The 25,649-nt window shown below is 47.8% G+C and overlaps 1 protein-coding gene across 2 annotated transcripts in view; it reads left to right on the top strand.

Moving 5' to 3' along the window:
* Positions 1–25,649, top strand: part of LOC149342607 (uncharacterized) — a 33,819-nt gene that overhangs the window by 3,481 nt on the left and 4,689 nt on the right. For both annotated transcript variants that reach the window (XM_089544985.1, XM_089544988.1), the window contains exons 3-8: positions 3,144–3,233; positions 5,938–5,999; positions 6,082–6,260; positions 6,844–6,998; positions 19,255–19,414; positions 24,148–24,272. In XM_089544985.1, the coding sequence (XP_089401111.1) occupies positions 3,157–3,233; positions 5,938–5,999; positions 6,082–6,260; positions 6,844–6,998; positions 19,255–19,414; positions 24,148–24,272 (758 nt within the window). In that variant the 5' untranslated portion in view covers positions 3,144–3,156. The remainder of the gene's footprint in view (positions 1–3,143; positions 3,234–5,937; positions 6,000–6,081; positions 6,261–6,843; positions 6,999–19,254; positions 19,415–24,147; positions 24,273–25,649) is intronic.

The raw sequence follows: 25,649 nt of genomic DNA, 5'->3' as shown, positions 1-25,649 counted from the left end.
ACGCCGCCTTAACGAAGTTGACCACTTTACACGTTGTCAAACAATATTTGTTTCGATAATCAAGTTACTGAATAAACTACTAAACAAGTTACTTATAAAGAGGCAAATGACTCCCTGTCTCACATATCTCGATGGACACCCGAACAGCGCTGTAAGGGAAGAGATAAAGGAGGGAGAGAAAGAAATAAGGAACAAAGAGTTGCCGAAGTGGAGGTCTCGGGAATTGCGACCACCTCGGGATCCATAACGTGCACTCGCATCGCGCAACACACGGTTGCCTTCTGCTGTGTTTCGGGCTAAAACTCCACTGCCCATTGCAGAGCGTCCCAAAAAGCTCCTAAACCATGAGTTTATATTCTTATACGTGCTTTTAATTTGCTGTTTTCGTGTCAGAAATAAAGTCTGCAATATACGAAGGAATCCCACAGGACAATCTGCTTGCATGGCGTGACTGTAGTCGTTTCAAACGTGGAACTTGTGAACTTAGCTGAGCTCAGTGGTACTGCCAATGTCTCCAGGGGAAAGCAACGACGTGTGACCTGGCTCAAAAGCTGATCTTGGTCGCTTTCAGTCCCGAAAACAGCGGGTGTGCTGATTCCTGGTACCGATATGCAGGCCGAAAGGATAAGCAGTGTTTCTAGCTGTCGACCGGCGCTTCGCCTTTGGCGTCTCGCAAGTGGCGTCTTCGCGTTGCGATTCCATCCTTTCCACTATATCCTGTATTTGTGCATAGTGTATACTGCCGCCCTACCCCTTACCTTTCTTCTTTCGTTCCCCATCTTTCTCGCTCGTCCTGTCCTCTCCATCTTTTTATTGCTGCAAGCCGCAGCTCAGGTGATACAGGTATCGATGCCAGAAGCCCTGGCTAGAAACATCTTTTTAGAGCGCAGCTGTTTGGCGTCCGTTCCTGGGTTTCGCGTCGTCGTCGGCGTCGGCCTCGTAACCAGCTCCGCCCCCAATGTCACGTTTTTCAATTGGTCGAAATGCTCGTGACGTCACAGTGCGCGAATTTCAAATGGGGCCAATTGTACTTTGGCTAGTAACCATGCAACCAATCAAAGGGATCGTATAGTGATGCTGCAACTAAGTTGGACTGAGTTTAGTTAATTGCTTAATTAATCAATTAGCCTAATTAATATAGAGGAGAATGAAGAGGTCAGAAGAAAAGAAAAGAAAGACGCGCGCCGCAGCGACAACAGCGTCCGCGGAAGGAGACGCTGCTGAAAAAAACATAAGTACGAAGCCGCGTTCCCTCCACCACCACGCACTTCCCCACTCAGTAAGACGTTGCTCGTTTCATATACGTTGTGTCGAACATCCTAGACAGTTCCAACAATTAGGTTAATGACAGAACACGATGGATAGAAATACAAGAATATAAATATGAAATAGCCTTATTAACCTTTCTAGTTAGACCGCACAAATCAATAAAACCGAGAACGAAATTGGTCGAGTTGGGGAATCGAACCAGGGTCTCCGGAGTGCGATACGAGCACGCTAGCCACTCCGTAATGCCAGCTGAATGGTTTGGAATGAACAAAGGCGCGTCTAGCTAATACGGCGTCTTCGTTCACTCCCATCTTCCCCCTTTCCCTTACGGGGAGGTGCAGGTGTCCACCCAGATATGCGAGAGAGATACATTTCCTTTCCTCAAAAAATAAATTTACCGTCCAGCAAGGCGTACAGCCGAATTGGCGATGGCGTTCTGTGAACTCCCTGGCAGCGTTGCAAGACGCTGTCGCGTTCCACTCTTACAGGCGAAGCTTAACATGTTAACCACACATCAGTAACACACGCAGACAGCCAATGGACGCGTCATTCGCTGGTAGCACTTGATTCATCATTCACAACCACATTCTTAACGTACGCTCCCTTGCCGCACATGCCAAGGACGTACACCACGATCACATTCTGCGCCATTCCTCTGTACTTTGCTTTGCTGAAACCTGGATGGATCCCGAAGAGCCTCTCGAAATCATAGATTTCCTATACTGCTGTGGTGCTCGCAGAGACCACAACAGAGCGGCGGGAGTCGCTATCTACTTGCGCACAGGTCTCTCTGCAATACCAGTCGAAATGTTTGGCACGTCACATGAAGTTGGCGAACTGTGCGCCGCAAAGTTGCCCAACGGCTTGCTGGTAGTAGCTGCCTACTTCGCCCCTACCGCACTCACGAAAGACGTCGTGCACTTCCTGCAACTCGCATTAACCGTCCATCGATCCACACCGATGTTAGTAGTGGGGGACTTTAATGTTGACATAAAGACAAACAGCAATTTCCTAACACTTATGTGGGAGAACATCCCGTTCCTCTCGCTCGTAACGCGTCCCACGGCTGTGACAACCTCGCGAGGCACTTGTATAGATCTCGTCTTTGAGAATCAAGCATTGGTGTACCAAGTCGAACATATATCAGTCTATTTCTCCGACACCACAAAGCTTCCTTCATGACTGTCAAGAACTGTTAGTGGAGTCTTTGTTAAAGGAATACGTGTGAAAAATAAAAAAAAAATTCTGTGATAGCGCATACATGTGTTGTTCGATTTCTTTGCCTCGATCTATCGAAAAGGTGAAACAGCTTATTTGCTGCGCTCAAATTTCGCATTAGGAAGTAACGTAATCGTAGGTAATTTTTTTTTTCTTCTATTTTTATTTTTGTTAATAAATAGCGATTAACATCAACAACAACACCTGAAATTTGCGATTTTCCTGTGCGCCAGCGGATGAAACCCCCGACCTACGACTGGGAATGCTGTTTCGACTTGCATACCACTACCGCAAAGCACCGCGCACTGTTTCAGTGCGAAAGCATTTCTTGTCTCATGAGTGGCGTTTACAGGACCGGTCATAAGAGCGTGTCATTATCACCACCACGTGTGGGATGTTACTTACAAACCCTCATTGAAATTAGATATGTTTTATACAACTTGAAAACGTAACAATTCAGGTTGGGTTTTTCGTAGTCTTCTCTTAAACAGAGGGTCATTACTGGGGTTTGTGTTATGTCTGGCGTACTTTTTAGACGTAGAGAGAAGGTAATTTATTAAAATATTAAAGAATCACCTCGGTTTTATTCTTATCTCTGCCTCGTCTCTTTTTGTCTGAGTGCCTTTACTGATGGGCTGTGTTTGCTTTGTCGACAGCTGCCGGACTTTCATGCCTACCATCGTGGCATTGCGCATCGCCCGCTGCCAGCTCAAATCCTTGGCCAGTATTAAAATGTGTGAGCAAAAGTGAGTATCTAAGACATATTTCCTTTGAATGCGTTTGCGCCAGCAATATTGTCAGGTGGCTGCATGTGGCGGGTTTCGCCCGTAGAGATTTTTTTCTCTCTCTCAGAGCTACAATTTTTTTTTCTCGTACCACACAGCCTCCGTAATTTGATTGTTAAGGGTACTGAAAATTGGTTGAAATAAGGTGGCACTCGAATTGAAAGTATTGTTTAGGCGCGCCATATGATGACGCTAGCGAAGCGTCAGTTGCGATGCACTCGAAGTTCAGCCTTTCCGGTGCGCCTTTGTGGCGTGTTATAAACCAAACATTGCGGACGCATTGCGCACCTTTTGCGCACAAGTGCCTCGTAATGTGTTTTCACCGTGTTAACAGCCGCATACGGACAGATGTACCACGTTTTAGCTGTTCCTAACGTCGTCGTCTTTGTAATCTTCGTCCCCATGCGCCCAATAACGTCCACAGCGAGACAAGCGCCTGTCCCATTGGCCTGAAATTAACCATTACCTGCGCCAGCTGCGGCCACTTACCTCTGCAAACTTCGTGACCTCATTTACCTATCTGACTGTCCTCCAACCATCTGTTAGGTTTGCTTCCTCTTAGAATCCACTGCGTTATCTTAGAGCCCCATCCGTTATCGGTTCTTCGAATTGTATGCTCTGCTTATATCTATTTCCAGCTCTCGAGATCACCAAAGATATGTTTTGTTCGTCCGGCGTATTCGCCACGAGATCAGACCCTAAATGCCGTGACCGGTGTGCGTACATGTACAGGGTAACATGAAATGGTCGAACGACAACCAAACGCTGCAGGTGAATCCATACAGCCACCAGTACACAAACCAACAACGAGATAAACACCAGCACGATAGTAGTGCTGTCTCTCATGCTCTTGAGTGGACTGTCCTTGTAGAGGTAATGCTTGCAAGTCACATTTGTGATTCTAAGGGACAGCAACGAAATGTACGAAAAATATTACGGGGCAGCTTAATTATCATTATGCGGTGACTACGCCTTACCATTAGGTCTTCCTGAGCCCTTATAATTGCTTCTCGTTTACTTCTTAACTTCTCTCCATATTTTTTATTTGTAAATCAGTTTCTATATATAATATATTTTATTAGTGTTTATAAATTTCAATTTATTTTTTGGTGCCAGCGACCTTTGCGCCACTCCCTCCTCTTTCCTGCAAACGGAGAGGGGTTTTCCCTTCCTGCATTTCGCCACTAGGCAACCATGGCATAAGGCAGGTGGTATGTGTGCATAACACTACGCCGCCGAGCGCCGCTCATTTTTTATTGCGCAAGCAATATTGCTAACACTTTTCTGCAGTCGGCGGAGGTCGTTCCTTCGCTGTCACGTGGCACGACCACGTGACAGCGTGACGTCACGACCTGAGGAGAGCAGGGGCCCCAGTTCGTCTCTTCGGCCGTAGTTATTTCGCTCGGCGCGGCGGATACCACGTGACGGCCTCCTCGGCCCGCCGCGTGAGGGCGCTCGCTAGGAGATGATGTAAATAAATCTGCAGTGGAAGTTAGCAAAAAGCGATTGGAGGATTGGTGGCTGAAAAGCAGAGATGTGGTATAAGGTTAGAATTGTAGGAAACCGTAGGTAAAGATGATGGCGATCCTTAATGAGAATTGCCAACACAGTAAAAAAAATTTAAAAAGAAAAGCTGAGCATGGTGGCAATTGCCACCACCCCGTTTCAAAGGGGGCGCTCCTATCCATCCATCCATCTATCCATCCATCCATCCAAACGGGGCGCCGCAGGAGCGCTCCGCTTAGTCATGTCTGAGGATTTGTACACGGCGTCGCTGGAGCGACATGCTGCGCGCAAACGCCGGCGCTGTGCCGAAGAGACAGATGAAGAAAGAGAAAGGCAAGAGCGGTTGACTAAGCAACGCGCCTATGCCGCAGAATGGCGAGCCCGGCGGCGTTCTACAAGTTCTCTTTCTTTCAGTCGCAACAACAAGGCATCACGCCGAACGGGTGGTGGCATTCCTCCCTTACTTTACGGTGCGGTTAAGGTGTCCGCCGAGATGACAAAGAATTACTGCGCCATTTCCTTTCCTCAAAAAGCCGGAAGCCACGCGTGACCTGTAGACGCGGCGCACTGCGTTCCTTCAGTTGGAGGCGCTGCGCGCTTTCCCAACCTACCAGGCTTAACCGAAGCCATAGTCCTTCAATGCTTTTATGCCGAAGCTAAGCCCCCGCCAAATTTTTTTTCTTCACGGCGGGGCTTCTAATGTTAATTCATTAAAATATCTGCGCTGGTAGCCCCCAGAGGCCGATCTTGGGTGACACAGCAAGGCGCCACAAAGGTACGCCCCCCAGCTGGGGGATGCTCATCCAGACGTGCTTATCGGCACACCCGCGCTGGGCGTGCGTCTCGATTAAGACGTAACGACGAAGGCGTCCGTGTGTTGTGATGTCACTGCACGTTATAGAACCCCAGCTTGTCTAAATTATTCCAGAGGCCTCCATTACGGCGTCCCTCACAACCCTGGTGTCGCTGTAGCGTCTGGTTGCTGGTCGGACAATCTGGTCAGGTTTTGTCTGTCTCGCACTCACGTAAAGCTCCTCGCAGCACAGCTGATAACTTTCTCGTTGCAGTGAAAGGAAGCTTGTTTTCCAAGTGCAACTGCTACTGAGTTCTGTTCCGGCGTTGGTTCAAAATTTCCTTGCACATTTCTCTACATCTGCAGCCTGGATTCAGCAAAAGACCAGTTTGCTCCACACCTGACTGCAGTCTTCGCTTTGCTTCCTGGTGAGTGGTCACTTGACATGTGTGGCGTCTGGCTGTTGAGTCCCAGCACAGGCTAACAGAGAAGCACGTTTATTCACCGCAGTTAAGCCTCAAACCCGCAAAAGGGCCGACTCCGGGAATACTGGCGGCCGGCTGAATGACGCGCTGCCTACGTCAGCCGTGTCCGCGGCTCCGCGCATCCACCGCCAGCTCCAAGACGTGCACGCCACGCTGCTCTGTCCCTGCTCACCGTCGTCCAGCACTGCGGACGCCACGATGCAGGTATGTGAAACACGCGCCTGCGGTCTCCCGTTTGTGTTTCATGTCGCCACACTCTCTGGTTCCATTTTTCCTCTTTCCTCTTTGGTTCCAAAGTTTCAAAGGCAAAGCCCTATATTTGACTCTTAACGCGGTTGTGTTAAATCTCTCTTGAGACATTGCGAACTATATTAAACGCGCGGTAGACGGTAGACATGATGACGTTTTTCTAAAGAAAGTCTTTGTAGACCAATTCCAAGCATTTACTTTACTGTCGACAGAGAGGATGTGGATCGAATAAAAACTTGGCTAACGATGACGTGGCAGCTATAATAACAGGAGCAGGAGAGGGGCTCGTTAAGTACCGATATAAAAAAAAGCCGTGTGTCGTTAGTAACACGAAAAGTACATAGAATAGAAGAATTTGAATGTAGACAGAAATAAAATATAAAATGAACAGGCCGTCGCAGTCAGTCGTAAGCACCGCAGATAAAGGAAATAAATTCAATGAAAACGCCACGCTGTACAATCCGTGCAGTAAGGCCATTCTGGCCCTGCTTCTGGTATTTTTGCATCATGAAACTGACTGCGCCGTTATTTCATGCAGACGTTCCGGGACATACGTTGGGCTCCGAGTAAAAGAAGGAAACTGCGCCAACGACCAGCTATGCGCCGTCAGCGACGAGCCACGTCGGTCAACCACCACACCGAGTCGCGCTGGCAGCAACGAAGTGAACAGCTCAGTGCGCATCCACGTTGCCGGTGAGTGAAGCAGGGCACGTATGTTTCTTGTAAAGGCAGAGGTCATTAGAAAAGGAAAAGTGTGATTGTGCTGTGTGCTGTGAATGTTATGAAGAAACGTCATGCCCGACGCGACTGTCTTCATTGTGTTTGTATCTGCATATGTATGTATGCTTTCATGTGTACGTATACGCATGCGTGTACATATCCTTGCAATTATGATCGACACAAATAAAAGGGAACAGTATTAAGCGTCACTAACGACAGCACTGTCCACTGGATCTCTGGAGTAATCTACGTACCACCGCCTGCACACTGAACACGAACGCTGGAGTGCGTGTCATGCATTGACATTTAGAGCTGCTGAGCGCTCGCTGCACCGCCCCAGGCCACTCTGCACAGTGTTCTCCGACGCCCAGCGGCCCTGTCAGTGGAAACCACGTGCTCGAGCGATCGCATTTAGTGTGAGAGCGATGGTACAGCACAGTATTTGATTCTGAAGCTTCCTGCACTGCTCAGAGGCGAGAGAACGCTAAAACACGAAAACAGCAAGCAAGCGGGTTTGAGCGATAGGACCCGACTTATGAAGAAACTCTTGCGCTGAACCGGCTAAAATGTGTTGCTGTTTAAGGTCTGGCATGATCTTGATGACTTTACGAAAACAATGTCACACGCTGCGTCGGCAGCAACGGTATATCGACCGTGCCCGGCATTTCCGAAGGCTGTTTACAGAAAACATGTTGTACCTCCTTACAGAGCCCAGATATAGTAATGGTCTGCAAGCTGCGCTTGTCACAGCATTTAATGCAAAGCGACTCGGTTCGGTGAGCTTTGCAGAAAAGCTTCATTTTAAATTCTTCCACAAGTAGGGATCTTTTGTGGATCTTTTTTTTTATTTATTGAACTTAAAACTTTCTAGAAGGTGCAGTTAGCGCAGTTTAGGGTTTATCCATTAGGTAGCATATAAGACCGCAACAACCATGCAGACTCCCCAACTTAGCACTGCTCAAGCGTTCAGTAATGTGGCTGAGGTATTTGGCCTGACAATGCATTCGTCTTGAGCCATCTCGTATCCACTGGCTCACTCTGTCCGTGTTACGCAGGTGCGACCTCGTCCAGACTGACTGCCGTCTCCGCCTTGAGTCCCGCTGCCGAAAGGGCGAGCAGCGGCGTAATGCTCGCCATGAAAACGACGGTTCGGTCATCGGGGTTTTCGGCGAGTGGCGCGTGCCTTACCAGCCGGAACGTGCAGTGTTGCAGCTGCGATAGGCGGCCCCTCTTGGGTCCAAGCCGCTGTGTTTCGATACGAAACCGCAGTCGGCCTGGAACATCCCGAGAGGCGGAGCCGCGCACGTAACCTGGCAAATACCGGAGCTCGTCGGGCAGCGACAGTTCAGGCAACGAGGTGCTATGAAGTTTCTCCATCGTTAATTCCCGTCTGGACATAGTTAGGCATTGCAACCATGTCTGGGGAAGCCGCAGCGCATGCCGTGTTTGTTATCCGACCACAGAGCCTGGCTGCATTATTATCGGCAATTACTTTCCACAGCAAACACCAAAGCATCCATACGTTTCAATAATTGTATTTATGGAGAAATCGTATAAAAATCTTCTTACACGCAAAAGCGCAGTCGTGTGTTCCGCATACTGTCATTAGTTCCTAACTTGAGACCACAAGATCTGCATGGAACCACGGAGGTTGCCAAGGGAGGCACTGCCATTTGGCACAAGCCTTTTCAAGTGGGAATAATGAGTCCACTGTGAACAGCGTCCTGTTTTTATTTTACGTTGCGTAGTACCAATCAAGCTTTGGTGGTTCAGAACTCGCCACATAATTTGCCAGCGTAGAAGCTTCGGCGAGTTGATGGTTCGCTCGCCACGTAGCACTAAAGAGACACGGACACAAAGGAGACACACTTGTGTCCGTGTCGTCTTAGCGCTATGTGGCAAGTGAACCACATAATTGTGTTCTTTGCTGCACGTCACGCTTTGCGAACTCTCTTGAAGAAGCTTGGGTATGGAATCCGAATCAGTTTTTATTCTTCTCTCAGTGACTGATGGCCACATGGTACACCGCCTGCTTCGAGCCCGCTTTTACCGAACACTGCCATTTGGCACAAGCCTTTTCAAGTGGAAATAATGAGTCCACTGTGAACAGCGTCCTGTTTTTATGTTGCGTCGTACCAATCAAGCTTTGGTGGTTCCGAACTCACCCCATAATTTGCCAGCGTAGAAGCTTCGGCGAGTTGGTGATAGTTCACTTGCCACGTAGCGCTAAAAAGCCACGGACACAAGGGAGACACACTTGTGTCCGTGTCTTTTTAGCTGAACTTGCGGAGCAACAGTCACCAATGTGGTGACTGTTGCCGCGCAAGTTCGGCTATTGTTTTCAACCCTAATGTTTGACTGAGTGCAAGCATCGTCCTGAGGTGGGACACTATGATAGTACGATTTGGCTGTGACTTTTCGACGTAGTGCACGACTTGAAAACAGTTCAGCGCATTCGGCCGCACTTCTTTAGAAATTTTTCCGGCCCATCGGCGCCCACGCTACGCGCTTGTAGCGCACTGTTCCCCGGATATACTTACACAGCCTGCATACCCTCTCACGCTCGCCGAGTGAAGGCACTCTCAAGTGTGCATCAGGCCTACCGCAGCAGCACACATTCGCTGCAGAGTGGCGTTAGTGGCTAATAAACGGCTTCGCGAATGATGCTACGGCTATCACCCTCCATTTATTTAATGGTCAATTTATTCGAAGTTTCTAACAACCTTGGGAAGAATAATGCGCGTTATAATTGTTCCTTGCATTTGTTGCCATAGTTTATTTACGCAAATCTATAAACTAATGCAGCCGCCGCGGTGGCTCAGTGGCTATGGTGCTCGGCTGCTGGCCCGAAAGACGCGGGTTCGATCCCGGTCGCGGCGGCTGAATTTCTTTGGAGGAGAAATTCGAGGCCCGTGTACTGTGCGATGTCAGTGCACGTTAAAGAACCCCAGGTGGTCGAAATTTCCGGAGCCCTCCACTACGGCGTCTCTCATAGCCTTAGTTGCTTTGGGACGTTAAACCCCATAAACCAAACCAAACCATAAACTAATGCAGAAGTATCCGCATAACTGAACAATTCGACATTAACCCACCTGTTAATGCATGTGAAGCTGCTCGCTTTCTTAAATGCACTGCTTATTCTCTTTTCAACGAATGGTAGACGCCAAAAAAGCAGACCCAACATATTATACTATAGCCATTGTTTACAGAAGCGAAGCATCGGCTCGTGTATTTTTACTACATACACAGCAAGTTCAGCGCTGTAGCGCTACGCGTTGTGTCCCCTGCAGATTTATCACGTTCTGTCCTGGAGGTATTGTCGGGATCTAATACTAATTTTTACCGCGCCCAATGGCCACCGCGCCCAATGGCCACCGCGCCCACAAGATCAGTTCTCTTAGTTTCTGGATGCTGGCTCGTGCCCACTAGCATGCTACTACGTGTCTACGGGTAGCAGAACAAGGTCTACGGGTAGCAGAACAGCGAGTAATCATTCGCAGCAGCGGCCACCGTATTCCCTCAAACTTCTTAATCTCATCCGCTCACCTAACTTTCTGCGACCTGCTGCTACGCTTGCTTTCTCTTCGAATTTACTCTGTTACCCTTAATAAGAACCAGCGGTTATCTTGAGTTGGCATTACATGCCCTGCCCAAGCCCATTTCTTCCTCTTGATTTCGACCAGCATGTCATTACCCCTCGTCTGTTCTCAGACCCACTGTGCCCTCTTCCTGTCTCTTAAAACGACACCTATAATTTTCCTTCCCATAGGTGACTGTGTTGTGCTGAACTTAAATTTCCAGAGCCGTTCACTACGGCGTCTCTCATAGCCCGAGTTGCTTTGGGACGTTAAACCCCAATAAATAAAACCAACCAACCTTTTCGTTTGCCTCCACGTTCCTGCCCCATAGATGAGTGCCGTTAAGATAAGCTGTTCTATAAATTTTTTTCGAGCTTTAGCTGCCCTAACGGACGAGACTTCTCGCTTACGTCACATCATTTGTTTCCATGGCACGTAAGAGTGGATTGTTTCAGCGGGCTGGGCGTTATCGCTTCAGATGAGCTCCCAGTATCGCTTAGAGATCCGAAGGACCCGATTCCTACATGCCACACCAGCAACAATCCGCAGAGGTGTAGGAAGTTCTCATGTGGTCGAATTGATGGTTGGTTGTGTCGTAGCGGCGTCCGGCCGCTATCGGGGTGATCGTTCCATCCGAGCGGAGACACATCGAGAAGCAGTGAGGTCCGCGTCCAAGCCCAGAGCGAAAGAGCCCATCCGTTTATTGCAGCCAAATATATACAACCAATGACGTCATGGTTCTCACGTGACTCGAAAGCAGACGCATATCAGCACATCCCCCTTTTTGGACAACATCAGAAATCCCGATATCACATTTGAGGCACTAACTACTTCACAGGCAAATGTGCAAACTTTACAACCAGATAACAACTTTTCTCTGTTCAACAAAAAAAATACACTCTGCATGGCTCAGACCGAGAACGCGCACACACAAAAGATTACTCATCATATCCCCAGCGAACGGGAGGGCGAACTTCTCCTCCCGACCTGGTCACCGTGACTGGAGCCGAAGGCACCTGGCGTTAGTCTTTTGCCTCGGCCGCACTGCTGTTTACCCTGGCAGGCGCTTCCCTGACTGACACACCTGGCTCCTCCTGACCATGGTCATTGGGCAACTCATAACTTCCTTTTGCTTTCCCAACAATTGGCAAGCGGTTTAACATTCGTCGATTACGGCGCAACAGAGCACCTTCTTCTGTGCGTACTACGAGGGACCGCGCGGTAGCTGAAGCCCAAACTACAGTGGCCCTTGTTTTCAACTCTTGAACCCACACAGGATCACCGACCTTCAACCGAACGAGATCCCTAGCACGATGACGTTTCTTGTAGTAACGCGCTTGCAACTTTCGATTCGAATTATCCTTAGCTGTAGCATCAGTTATTAAGGCGGAAGCCTTTAATGCCTCATCGTTGTAAGCAGTTGTTGTCGACAGAAAATGTCACGCTTTTCAATTGGTCGAAATGCTCGTGACGTCACAGTGCGCGAATTTCAAATGGGGCCAATTGTACTTTGGCTAGTAATCATGCAACCAATCAAAGGGATCGTATAGTGATGCTCCAACTAAGTCGGACTGAGTTTAGTTAATTGCTTAATTAATCAATTAGCCTATTTAAGATTGAGGAGAATGAAGAGGTCAGAAGAAAGAGGAAAAGAAAGACGCGCGCCGCAGCGACAACAGCGTCCGCGGAAGAAGACGCTGCTGAAAAACCGCGTTCGCTCCACCACCACGCACTTCCCCTCTGAGTTCGACGTTGCTCGTTTCATATACGTTGTGTCGAACATTCTAGACAGTTCCAACAATTGACAGGTGAATGACAGAACACGATGGATAGAAATGCAATAATATAAATATGAAATAGCCTAATTAACCTTTCTAGTTAGACCGCATAAATCAATAAAACCGAGAACGAAATTGGTCGAGTTGGGGAATCGAACCAGGGTCTCCGGAGTGCGATACGAGCACGCTAGCCACTCCGTGATGCCAGCTGAATGGTTTGGAATGAACAAAGGCGCGTCTAGCTAATACGGCGTCTTCGTTCACTCCCATCTTCCCCCTTTCCCTTACGGCGAGGTGCAGGTGTCCACCCAGATATGCGAGATAGATACATTTTCTTTCCTCAAAAAATAAATTTACCGTCCAGCAAGGCGTACAGCCGAATTGGCGATGGCGTTCTGTGGACTCCCTGGAAGCGTTGCAAGACGCTGTCGCGTTCCACTCTTACAGGCGAAGCTTAACATGTTAACCAGACATCAGTAACACACGCAGACAGCCAATGGACGCGTCATTCGCTGGCAGCACTTGAATCATCATTCACAACCACATTCGTGACAGAATGCTGTACTAAGGCTTTCGCCTTGCACCACTTTAGTCGCCAAAGTGACTCCTAATTTTTTCTACTCTGTGTTGGGCCCCGCAGTTCAGGTGCCATCAGAACGCGAGTCCTTAGGCGTCGACCCATCAGGATTTCTGCAGGACTGTAGCCCAGCACTCCTGGTGTCGCCCTGTATGCGAGAAGTGCGAGGTAGGGGTCTTTCGATTTAAGTATAGACGCTTTACAGCGGCGTATCATGGGGGCTGCCATCTTTGATCACGTGATCACGCCGCCATTACTCGCCTCCTGACCGCTCGGCGCGCGCCTCGTCGCGAAGGCTGCTGCGTCTGACGTTTCAGTTCCGACAAGCAGTGTTTTGGCTGATACGGTTGTAAAGGAGTGGGAAGACGACACTGTGGTTTGTCCAAAGCTTCGAAGGACATGCAAAAACCCCAATTTGATCACTTTAGGCGTGGAAACGTGATCGGGCTTCATGTTTCGAAGAGCCGCTGAGCTCCGGCCGCCTGTTCAAGGCAACGGGTGGATCGCCTGAATGCCGCTGAAGGCTTCGCTTAATATTTTTTTTTATTGTTATTATCTAAAACAGCAAGGTTTATTGACCCTGCGGCTGCGCAGGTCGTTGTCGTATTACGTACATGCATGCAGACACTGCTGTAGAACGCGCACATGCACATCGTACTCATGTTTACAACCTGTTAAAGGTGCTTAATTAGTAAGCCTAAAATATTTTCTCTTGGTTTGCTAAACAAAGGAAGGTGACAAAAATAAATCAACAAACGAATGTTACCCAATCATGTAAGCAGTATCATGCATCAAGCAGCCTTCACAAGCTTGCATGCAATCGTTTCCAAGGATTCCGCGAATTGTTATAACGCGCGCATGACCGAGCGTTCACTACACGAAGTTCACAATTATGTCAGCCTCACATAGTATAAAATTGTGGTACGCTCCATGCTCGATATGCGGAATCAAAATGCTCGAGGTCTCGTTGGTTGTAAGTAATCAGCCGGAGTCACTTCTAGTGGCTGTCTCCCATGGATTGCGAGGAAATGACAACCGCAGAGCACAGCAGCCGTAACACAAATGCCTTATTCCGATTGTGGTCCACGAAAACCGCGCTACTTGGAGCGAAGTTCAACAGTAGCACCAAGACGGTGTGTAATAAACGAACTGACGGTAAGCGTTGTCGGCTCGCACGGCTATGCACTGCACAATATGCAGTAGCGGTATAGGAGCGTAAGTCGTCTTTTTTTTTCGTGACGTTTCGGTGGCGGGACAGCTTGTTCATGCGGCTTTGCTGCGCACTTACCCTCAAAGATTTTCTAAGATCGAGACCCTTCTTTCGATATACGCTGTCTTGCGCTGGCGAACATGTGTGTTGCGTTCGCCCGTTCGGAAAGGGTGGATGCCCAACGGGCGCGAACAGGGGCAGTACGTCCTTCGGTTCCGTGAAGCTCGCAAACGATCGCATCCCGCCCATTTAACTGTTTGTCGCAATTCTTGCAATCCACAACAGAGCATGTGTTTTCTCTTTCCACACTTTAACTGCTGCGTCGAGGCATACACGCCGGCGACTTACGAGGCAAGTAATGACGCCGTGTTCCGAGCGTACCTGTGGCGCCATCTGGTCTCAAACGGAAGAACTGCGCGCTGTAAACGGTCTATAAGACGCTTGATTGTTTGCACCATTCTTTCCACTTCCCCATTAGCTTGCGGGTGCCTTGGGCTGACACTCACGTGACTGAAACCATGCTCAACAGCAAAAGTTTCAAACTCGGAGCATGAAAATTGCGGTCCATTGTCTGTCACTACCGTTTCCGGAATGCCATGAGGAGCAAAAATGGTCTTCATCCTTTCTATAACGGTTACAGCTGCAGTTGAAGGCAGAAGCGCAACTTCCGGGTAGCGAGACAGATAATCGACCAGCACTAAATAGTGGCGATTATTGATAACCCACAAGTCAGAACCAACTCCTTCCCATCTAGCCTCATACTAGCAAGAGCGCGCCATTAAAGCCGAGCATTGGCTAAAGAGTTAGTTTGCTGGCCAGGCCTTAGCGAACAACTAGCGCAGCGAGGTCCGTGTCCAAGCCCAGAGCGAAAGACGCCCGTCCGTTTATTGCAGCCAAATATATGCAGGCAATGACGTCATGGTTCTCACGTCACTCGAACGCAGACGCATATCAACACAGGTTGGTTGGCCTCAAATAAAATGGCACATACCCAATACGGGGGAGTGGCCAAGACACATGCGGCTAACTGTTGTTGTTGTGACTGAGAGAAGGATAAAAAAACGTTCACAAGAGGAACGCATTCACCATAAAATTCGCTTTACGCGTCATTCTGAAAGCACTGCCTACATGCTACTTCTGTGTAAGGAATGGTGTGTGGTTCTTGGTAACATCATCTGCTATACGGCCGTGCAAGCAGAAACCTGAAGTGCAGCCATTCCTCGAATACCGCTATGGCCGATCATTTCAGCATCAATATTGAGCATGGGATTCTTTGAAAGAAAAATTACCGACGATTACGTTACTTCGTAATGCGAAATTTGAGCGCAGCAAAAAGCTGTTTCACCTTTTCGATAGATTGAGGCAAAGAAATCGAGCAACACATGTATGCGCTATCACAGAGTTTTTTTGTTATTTTTCACACGTATTCCTTTAACAAAGATTCCACTAACAGTTCTTGACAGTCATGAATGAAGCTTTGTGGTCGGAGAAATAGACTGATATATGTTCGACTTGGTACACCAATGCTTGATTCTCAAAGACGAGATCTATACAAGTGCCTCGCGAGGTTGTCACAGCCGTGGGACGCGTTACGAGCGAGAGGAACGGGATGTTCTTCCGCATAAGTGTTAGGAAATTGCTGTTTGTCTTTATGTCAACATTAAAGTCCCCCACTACTAACATCGGTGTGGATCGATGGACGGTTAATGCAAGTTGCAGGAAGTGCACGACGTCTTTCGTGAGTGCGGTAGGGGCGAAGTAGGCAGCTACTACCAGCAAGCCGTTGGGCAACTTTGCGGCGCACAGTTCGCCAAGTTCATGTGACGTGCCAAACATTTCGACTGGTATTGCAGAGAGACCTGTGCGCAAGTAGATAGCGACTCCCGCCGCTCTGTTGTGGTCTCTGCGAGCACCACAGCAGTATAGGAAATCTATGATTTCGAGAGGCTCTTCGGGATCCATCCAGGTTTCAGCAACGCAAAGTACAGAGGAATGGCGCAGACTGTGATCGTGGTGTACGTCCTTGGCATGTGCGGCAAGGGAGCGTACGTTAAGAATGTGGTTGTGAATGATGAATCAAGTGCTGCCAGCGAATGACGCGTCCATTGGCTGTCTGCGTGTGTTACTGATGTGTGGTTAACATGTTAAGCTTCGCCTGTAAGAGTAGAACGCGACAGCGTCTTGCAACGCTGCCAGGGAGTCCACAAAACGCCATCGCCAATTCGGCTGTACGCCTTGCTGGACGGTAAATTTATTTTTTGAGGAAAGGAAATGTATCTCTCTCGCATATCTGGGTGGACACCTGCACCTCGCCGTAAGGGGAAGGGGGAAGATGGGAGTGAACGAAGACGCCGTATTAGCTAGACGCGCCTTTGTTCATTCCAAACCATTCAGCTGGCATTACGGAGTGGCTAGCGTGCTCGTATCGCACTCCGGAGACCCTGGTTCAATTCCCCAACTCGACCAATTTCGTTCTCGGTTTTATAGATTTATGCGGTCTAACTAGAAAGGTTAATTAGGCTATTTCATATTTACATTATTGCATTTCTATCCATCGTGTTCTGTCATTAATCTGTCAATTGTTGGAACTGTCTAGGATGTTCGACACAACGTATATGAAACGAGCAACGTCTTACTGAGTGGGGAAGTGCGTGGTGGTGGTGGGAACGCGGCTTCGTACTTATGTTTTTTTTTCAGCAGCGTCTCCTTCCGCGGACGCTGTTGTCGCTGCGGCGCGCGTCTTTCTTTTCTTTTCTTCTGACCTCTTCATTCTCCTCTATATTAATTAGGCTAATTGATTAATTAAGCAATTAACTAAACTCAGTCCAACTTAGTTGCAGCATCACTATACGATCCCTGTGATTGGTTGCATGGTTACTAGCCAAAGTACAATTGGCCCCATTTGAAATTCGCGCACTGTGACGTCACGAGCATTTCGACCAATTGAAAAGCATGACATTGGGGGCGGAGCTGGTTACGAGGCCGACGCCGACGCCGACGACGACGCGAAACCCAGGAACGGACGCCAAAGAGCTGCGCTCTAAAAAGGAAAATGCACGGGCCTGCCTACTGGCTCGATCCGAGCCACCACCGCTGCCACGTGCAGACAGGAGAGTTAAAAGATCAGAGGAAAGGAAAAAAGGAAATAAAGGACGCGCGTCGCAGCTAGAGATGTGAAGGCCTGAAAAAAACACTGCAATTTTGGAAAGAAACCGGTTTTTTTCGTTTTTTTCAGACGAGGGAAAATGGAAAAAAACATTGAAAATTTCACAATGCAATTTCAAGGTTTTACGATTGCTTGCTTTTAGTTTAGGTTTTGGTTTTGCTTTGAAAACAATTACAGCGTGCATCTTTGAACGATTGGAGGGCAGTCGTCATCGCCGGTGCCAGGTACTGCTTTTTAAAACGTTCGTGCTACGAGTACGTGGGTTGAAGGCCAGGTCACATATAAGATCCAGGCTTGACTTAAAAACACACTAATACTTGAACTCACGGCTGAAGTAGAACAAAACGGCTGCAAATTCTACAGCGCTACACACACGGCATAAATAACATAGGCTGCTGTGCATGTAAGCGGTTTTAGCCAAATACAAGCCTAGCTTCTTGATTTCCGACATAGCAGAGTACAGAACATCCGCAGGAATTTGGTACAGGACAGGGGTCTTCAGCGAAGCACGTGACCCCATCTACCTAGTGGCAAGGCCTTTGCATCAACCAGCCGCTAACTCGTCTGGCTTGCCGACTGCTGCAGATACCACCATCATCCGCCAGCTGCGAACAAACTGGTCACGTTTCGGGAATGTCCATACAAGGATTCGCAACAGGCTCTCAGGGGAACGCGGTCGAAAGCTTGTGTATGTGCAGTCGAACCTAGCTGTGGACACAGCTTCAATCCATGCTGCTGCGCGTAGTGCCGCATCCAGCGACAGTGATTCTGAGTCCCATATGGAGTGACTTATAGATCAGTTTTCATGTTCCCTTTCTCAGTGCAATAGAACAAGAAGTTCGTTCCACAAATATGATATTTATACCTCCATATTCGCATGAAGTGCAAATCATTTATCTTCTCGGTGCAATAGAACCAGAAGTTCGTTTCACAATATGGCATCTATAACTGCATATTCGACTGAACTTCGGAGCATTATTATTGATTGTTGTGCTATTGCAAATAAATCTGTTTCTGTCATGTTTTGCAAAACTTCCAATTTTTCATGAAAAAAAAACCTGAAAAAAACGGTTTTTTTTCACGCCGTTCAAATTTTCCTGAAATTTTACATCTCTAGTCGCAGCAACAACTGCGTCCGCCGGAGCGGACGCTGCTCAAAAAAACAGATAAGCGGCCGAAGCCGCGCTCGCCGAAGCCTGCGGCTAACTGCTGGAAAGAGGAGCATTTATAGCAGAAAAGTAGTAGTAATAGCGTATAGGCTCAGACTGTACAACCCCACAAAAGAAGACCTGTTAGCTGGGAGATCGAAATCGAGCTGATGGCTTTATGTGGAAGTTCGAATGCAACGCATGTAATAGTTCAATTTTGCACTGACTAAAAAAGACCAAAACAAAATAATGAATTCAAAGTTTGAAAACCAGGAAACTAATAATACATTGGAAAAAAAACTGTAGGATGTTAGAGCTTAGTCTTTAAGAGTGGGACGCGACAGCGCGTTGCAGCGTTGCCAAGAATCCACGGAACCCCATCGCCCGTTCGGCGCGACGCCTTGCCCGAAGGAGAGGAAACCAAGCCTGTGTCTCATATATCGGTGGACACCCGAAATGCGCCGTAAGGGCCTTAAGGATAATGGAATGAAAATTACTTTTAAGGAAAAGAAATGCGCATCTTTCGTATGCTGGTGTACACCCAAAAGGAAAGGACACACAGCAGATGTCTCTAAAGCACCCTTCTAAGACGACACCGTATTGCGCCTTTGTTCATTCAGACTTCGCCGACGCGCCATTTCTGAACAACCTATCAAAAACATCTGAGGATCTAAAAATAAACGTTAATTGCGCAAGGTGATTTTATTTCATACAAACTGTTTTGGGTGTTTTTTTGAATTTTCCAACTTGGCCTTTCTTTTTTTTTTTTCAGCCGCTTGCTTCCTTGCTTCGCCGACAGCTGGAGCCACGCGTTCACCACCGCGTTCCTCGTGCGTTCCTCTCGTGATCAGCAGCCATTCCTTTATGTGTGCTCGCAACTGAGCAAGACAAACTCGTGCGTTCTCGTCACTGAGCAAGACAACCTCCAGCAAGTAAGGGACCTTTTTCTGCACTCTTCATTCTCTTGGCAACGTTGTTCGATGTCGAGTTCCTCAAGAGCTGGCAAAAAACGTTCTATTCAGCGTGAAGCTTTAGCTGTCACGCTGTATTAAGCGATACGAGTGTCATCAGTTCAGCAGCTATGCGACCAGGCTTCCCTAGCGGGACGGTGACTTTCATTCCCGCAGTGACCCAGGTCACCGGATAAAGTAGAGCGTGAACGACTTCCCTGTTTATCAGCCTTTTCAAGCTACGACGGAGCCAACCGCACGTCAGCGCGGCCTAAAGTGTTCACCTAAAGCGATCACGTTAGGCCTAAAGCAATCACCTTAGCTACTTTCCGTTCAATTCATCCAACTATACCCTTTCAAGACCTTTTACGCTTCAGGGGCGCCGTAAAGGGTCTCCACTGTAGGCCTCTGAAGCAAACCATTTGATCCGAAGTCTAGTTACCAAGCCTGTACATTGATAAATTGTGATCATTTTGGTTTTGTTTTGTGCTATTTGATTCGCTCAAGCCGTCATTTTACCCGTCTAAGACTTTTGACAAAATTAAAAAATATATATCCTGCTTCCTTGTACTACCTTGCAAACGAACTGCGGCAATTTCCTATGCCTCGCTTTACTGCAGTCATAATAATCGAGCTGCCATAAATCATCCGTCAGCACTATTCAAAATTTATTGCCACCGAAAACTCTTAGTAGCCTCAGGATACGCGATGGTCAGATAAATTTAGGCAGTCAATACGAAGCTTCTTTTTCTAAACTCAGCAACGTTTCGTGGTTCTTTTTGCGTGCACATTATACATGTGCAGTGATAATTCGCTAGCGACGTTATAACCCAAAGGCCGCTGTTCACGAATATTTGAGATAAAGTTCCGGTTTTGTCCCGCTTTCTCGCTGCCGCCGGGACAGCATCGCCCACGGTGTTCGAAATGAAAATGAATTTTTTTTTTTTTGACGAGAGGATATGGTGCAGTAATTGACTCATCGCCGTGGACACCCGACCCACACCGTAAGGAAAGGGAGGAAGGTGGGAATGAAAGTGGGAAAAGAAAAGTGCCGTAATGAAGGGCTCCGGAATAATTCGGGCCACCTGGGAATATTTAACGTGCACTGACAACAAGCAGTACACGTTAGCCGAACGCAATAACCACTGTTGCACTTGCGACGCGTTTTACTCAAACCCCTGCGCTGAAGTGCTTTCACCGAGAAGTGAAACAGCTATTGCGCCTTTAATTTCCTAAAAAAAAAGACGCGTGCGCAGTTTTTTCTTGCTAAGAACGCCTGCTTCTGTACAGTCAGGCTGGAATGAAACGCGAACACGCATATGTCATACATTTCTGCTTAGCAGCGAGATATTCCTTTGCAACCTATTTTCGATTATGCCTTTCAGTAGGCCCTTTACCCAGACACATGAATCCGGCTAGTTGTACACTTCAGCTGAAAGTAGGCAGGTAAAATATTTTTTTTTCTTGACATGCTCTGTTCGGGTTTCATTCCGGCCTGACTGTACACTTTTCACAGCGTTCTACCTGATCACTTGCACCTTCAAATCTTTTTCCTGAATGGGTTCGCTTTAAAAAAGCAGCAAATAAGCCTTACATTTAGTCACAGCGCTGAATCATCAAAAACCACTGCCCACTACTACGTCATCATTGATAAATTGCAGAGGTTAACGCCACGTAGCGACACATGGGCTAAGCGGAACGCCGTAGTAGAGCCCTTCGGATATGGAGCTCTTTAAAATACGTTAACATCAAACAGCACACGCCTCCATGGATATACGACTGCCGCTGCCGAGATCGAACTATCGAACATGGGATCAGCTACGTAAAGCCAAAGCCAAAGCGATTCTGAGCTTGCAGCTGCAAGCCCATATATGCCAAGACCACAGTGCTCAGGAGTAGACGCAAAATCCTCTCACGCAGCGGCCTGAAGAGACGCCGGATAAAGATTAGCCTTACTGGTGCACTATGCGCCAACAGTTGTTTACGATCAGCCAGGACGCACTTTGGTATTGAAGCGAAAGCTTGAAGCGAAAGCTTCACTATGGGACCTCGTGCTTGGATCGCCACGTGCCTAATTCTCACCTTCAAATGACCTTGAGCCTCGAAAGCAAAGGAAAGGCGCATATCTAACCCCCCTTGGACAATGGACAACTTAGTCGTGTTTTAAGCTATGAAACGAATGGAGCGGGTGCTTGGAAAGGATGACACAGCCGTGCTTTAATCTACGTGGCGGTAGCGACATATGTGCGCTGCAAGCGTTGGCATTGATAACGTTGTGCCAGAAACGCGGCCATGAAGCCACGGGCCGTCGGCGTTCTTTGTGTTCGTTGGCGTTGGCAGCGTTTTACACTTCGATGATTTTAAGGAAAGAAAGTGCGCATAACTAACATCGAACAGTACACGGGCCTCTAGAATTTCGCCTGAATCGAAATTCGACCGCTGTGGCCGGGAACGAACCCGCGTCTTCTATTGTGCTCCGGTGACAGCTGGCGCTGCAGGAAATGCCAGGTGACATGAAGACGACACGCATAGAATGCCGTTAAACTTTAATAGAAGGCTGCCTAGATGACATATAGCACCTGTCCCATTTAAATATATTGTTTTATGGGGCTTAATGTCCCAAAGCTACTCAAGCTATGACGGTGGTCGCAGTGAAGGGTTCCCGATAATTTTGTCCTTTAGCGTGCATTGACATTGCATAGCACATGGAACTCTAGCATTTCGCCACCATCGAGCTGCGAACGCTGTGGCCGCATTGAAGGGCTCCGGATAATTTTGTCCTTTAGCGTGCACTGACATTGCATAGCACATGGAACTCTAGCATTTCGCCACCATCGAGCTGCGAACGCTGTGGCCGCATTGAAGGGCTCCGGATAATTTTGTCCTTTAGCGTGCACTGACATTGCATAGTACATGGAACTCTAGCATTTCGCCACCATCGAGCTGCGAACGCTGTGGCCGCATTGAAGGGCTCCGGATAATTTTGTCCTTTAGCGTGCACTGACATTGCATAGTACATGGAACTCTAGCATTTCGCCACCATCGAGCTGCGAACGCTGTGGCCGCATTGAAGGGCTCCTGATAATTTTGTCCTTTAGCGTGCACTGACATTGCATAGTACATGGAACTCTAGCATTTCGCCACCATCGAGCTGCGAACGCTGTGGCCGCATTGAAGGGCTCCGGATAATTTTGTCCTTTAGCGTGCACTGACATTGCATAGCACATGGAACTCTAGCATTTCGCCACCATCGAGCTGCGACCGCTTAATATTAACTCTCGCCAGGTTGAAAATATACCCGGGCACAATAGATGAACGCCACCTTAACGAAGTTCTTGACCGCTTTACACATTGTCCAACCATTCTATTTGTTTCGTCGAATCAAGTTACTAAATAAACCGGAAAAAAAAATACTTTTTGAACAATAGGTCTGAAAATCGATTTTTAAAAAGCAAATGACTCCTTGTCGCACATATCTCGACAGACACCCGAACCACGCTATAAGTGAAGGGAGAAAGGACGGAGCGAAAGAATAAACGAACAAAGAGTTGCCGAAGTGGAGGTCTCGGGAATTGCGACCAGCTGGGGATCCGTAACATGCACTCGCATCACGCAGCACACAGGCGCCTTTTGCTGTGTTTCGAGCTAAAACTCCACTGCCGATGGTAGAGCGTCTCAAAAAGCTCCTAAACCACGAGTTTATATTCTTATACGTGTTTTTAATTAACTGTTTTCGTGTCAGAAAGAAATTCTGCAATATATGAAGGAATCTTCAGGACAATCTGCTTGCATGGCGTGACTGTAGTCGTCTCAAACGTGCAACTTGTGAAAGCTGAGCTCAGTGGTACTAAGAATGTCTCCAGGGTAAAGCAACGACGTGTGTGCTGGCGCAAAAGTTGAAAGTTAACACCTGTCACTTGGTCGCCTTCAGTCCGGAAAACAGCGGGCGTGCTGATTCCTGGTACTGGTATGCAGGCCGAAAGGATAAGCAGTGTGTCTTGCTGTCGACCGGCGCTCCGCCTTTGGCGTCTCGCATGTGGCGTCTTCGCGTTCAGATTCCATCTTTTGCACTATATCCTGTATTTGTACATAGTGTATACTGCCTCCTTACCCTTAACCTGTCTTCTTTTGTTCCCTCTCTTTCTTTCCCTCTTTCTGTCCTCTCCATCTTTTTATTCCTGCAAGCCGCAGCTCAGGTGATTCAGGTTTCGATGCCAGAAGACCTGGCTATCAACATCGTTTTCCTTCTATTTTTATTTTTGTTAATATATAGCTACTAACATCAACAACAACACCTGAAATTGGCGAATTTCCAGTGCGCCAGCGGACGGAACGCCCGACCTACGACTGGGAATGCTGCTGCGTTTGTACTTGTATATCGCTGCCGCAAAGCACTCCGCACTGTTTCAATGCGAAAGCATTGCTTGTCTCATGAGTGGCCTTTACAGGACCGGTCATCAGAACGTGTCATCATCATAATCACCTGTGGGACGTTACTTAGAAACCCTCATTAAAATTAGACAAGTTTTGTACCCCTTGAAAACATAAAAATTCAGGTTGGGTTTTTCGTAGTCTTCTGTTAAACAGATGTTCAATACTGGGGTTTGCGTTATGTCTGGCGTACTTTCTAGACATAGAAAGAGTATAATTTATTAAAGAATTAAGGAATCACATCGGTTTTATTCTTATCTCTACCTCGTCTCTTTTTGTCGGAGTGCCTTTGCAGACTGGCTGTTTGCTTTCTCGACAGCTGCCGGACTTTGATGCCTACCATCGTGGCATTGCGCATCGCCCGCTGCCAGCTCAAATCCTTGGCCAGTATTAAAATGTCTGAGCAAAAGTGAGTACATAAGACATGTTTCCTTTGAATGCGTTTGCACCAGCAATATTGTCAGATGGCTGCATGTGGCGGGTTTCGCCCAATGGAGATTTTTTTTTCTCTCTCTCTTAGAGCTACATTTTTTTTTCTCTCTTAGAGCTAGAATTCTTTTTCTCGTACCACACAGCCTCCGTAATATGCTTTTAAAGGGTATTAAAATTCGTTGGAATAATGTCGTATTGGAATTGAAGGTATTGTTTAGGTGCGCTATATGATGACGGTAGCAAAGCGCCAGTTCCGATGCACTCGAAGTTGAGCCTTTCCGGTGCGCCATTGTTGCGTTTTATAAACCAAACATTGCGCACGCACTGCGCACCTTTTGCCCACAGGTGTCTCGGGATGTGTTTTCACCGTGATAACAGCCGCATACGGACAGATGTACCCCGTTTTAGCTTTGCCTAACGTCGTCGTCTTTGTAATCTTCGTGCCCATGCGCCCAATAACGTCCACAGCGAGACAAGCGCCTGTCCCATCGGCCTGAAATTAACCACCACCTGGGCCAGCTGCGGCCACTTATCTCTGCAAACTTCGTGATCTCATTTATCTGACTGTCCTCCAGCCATCTGTGGACACGACGAGACGCAGGCCTGACAAGAATGTATATGCAGCGCGTTCGAAACTCTAAAGTGCGTAGAGGCGAAAGCTTTTTCCGCACCACTTTGCCTATGTGACATTGGTGACGTCACCACTGGATTACGTCACACATAGTTGATGACGAAGTAATGACAAATTACTAATTAGTGACTAATTACTGATTAATGACTAAATACAAATTAACTGCTAATCAATGACGCTTAAGCTCCGCCTTTAGGAGTGGAACGCGACAGCGTATTGTAGCGCTCCCAGGCAGTCCACGGAACGACGCCACCCGTTCGGCGCGATGCCTTGCCCATTGAACGCAACGCTTTTTGACGAAAGGAAATGGCGCAGTAATTCTGTCTTCTCAGTGGACCCCCGAACCGCACAATACAGGAAGGGAGGCACGCCACCACCCGTTCGGCGCGAAGCTACCGGCGCTTGTATGCCGGTCCTGTAGGAGGGCTTAGAGTGTCGTTAAATCTCGTACGGTGCCCGGATGCTGTCGTTTTAATGCCCGGATGAGTAGAATTCAGTGCCCGGATGTTCGCTCTCGATCTCGGCGTGACGTCCCAACACTGCCGACAACGGAAGCTACAAGCATTACGGGGCCGCTTATTATTATGCGGTGACTACGTCTCAGCATTAGGTCTTCTTCCTGAGCACTTACAATTGCTTCTCGTGTACTTCTTGTCTTCTCTCCATATTTTCTTATTTATATACCAGTTTCTATATATAATATATTTTATTATACTTCGTCTC

Source organism: Amblyomma mixtum, chromosome 5 (assembly GCF_055824585.1).
Source record: "Amblyomma mixtum isolate Tamu chromosome 5, ASM5582458v1, whole genome shotgun sequence".
Classification (NCBI taxonomy): Eukaryota; Metazoa; Arthropoda; class Arachnida; order Ixodida; family Ixodidae; genus Amblyomma; species Amblyomma mixtum.
Note: the sequence above shows the minus strand (reverse complement) of the source record. Positions and strands in the feature narration are given on the sequence as shown.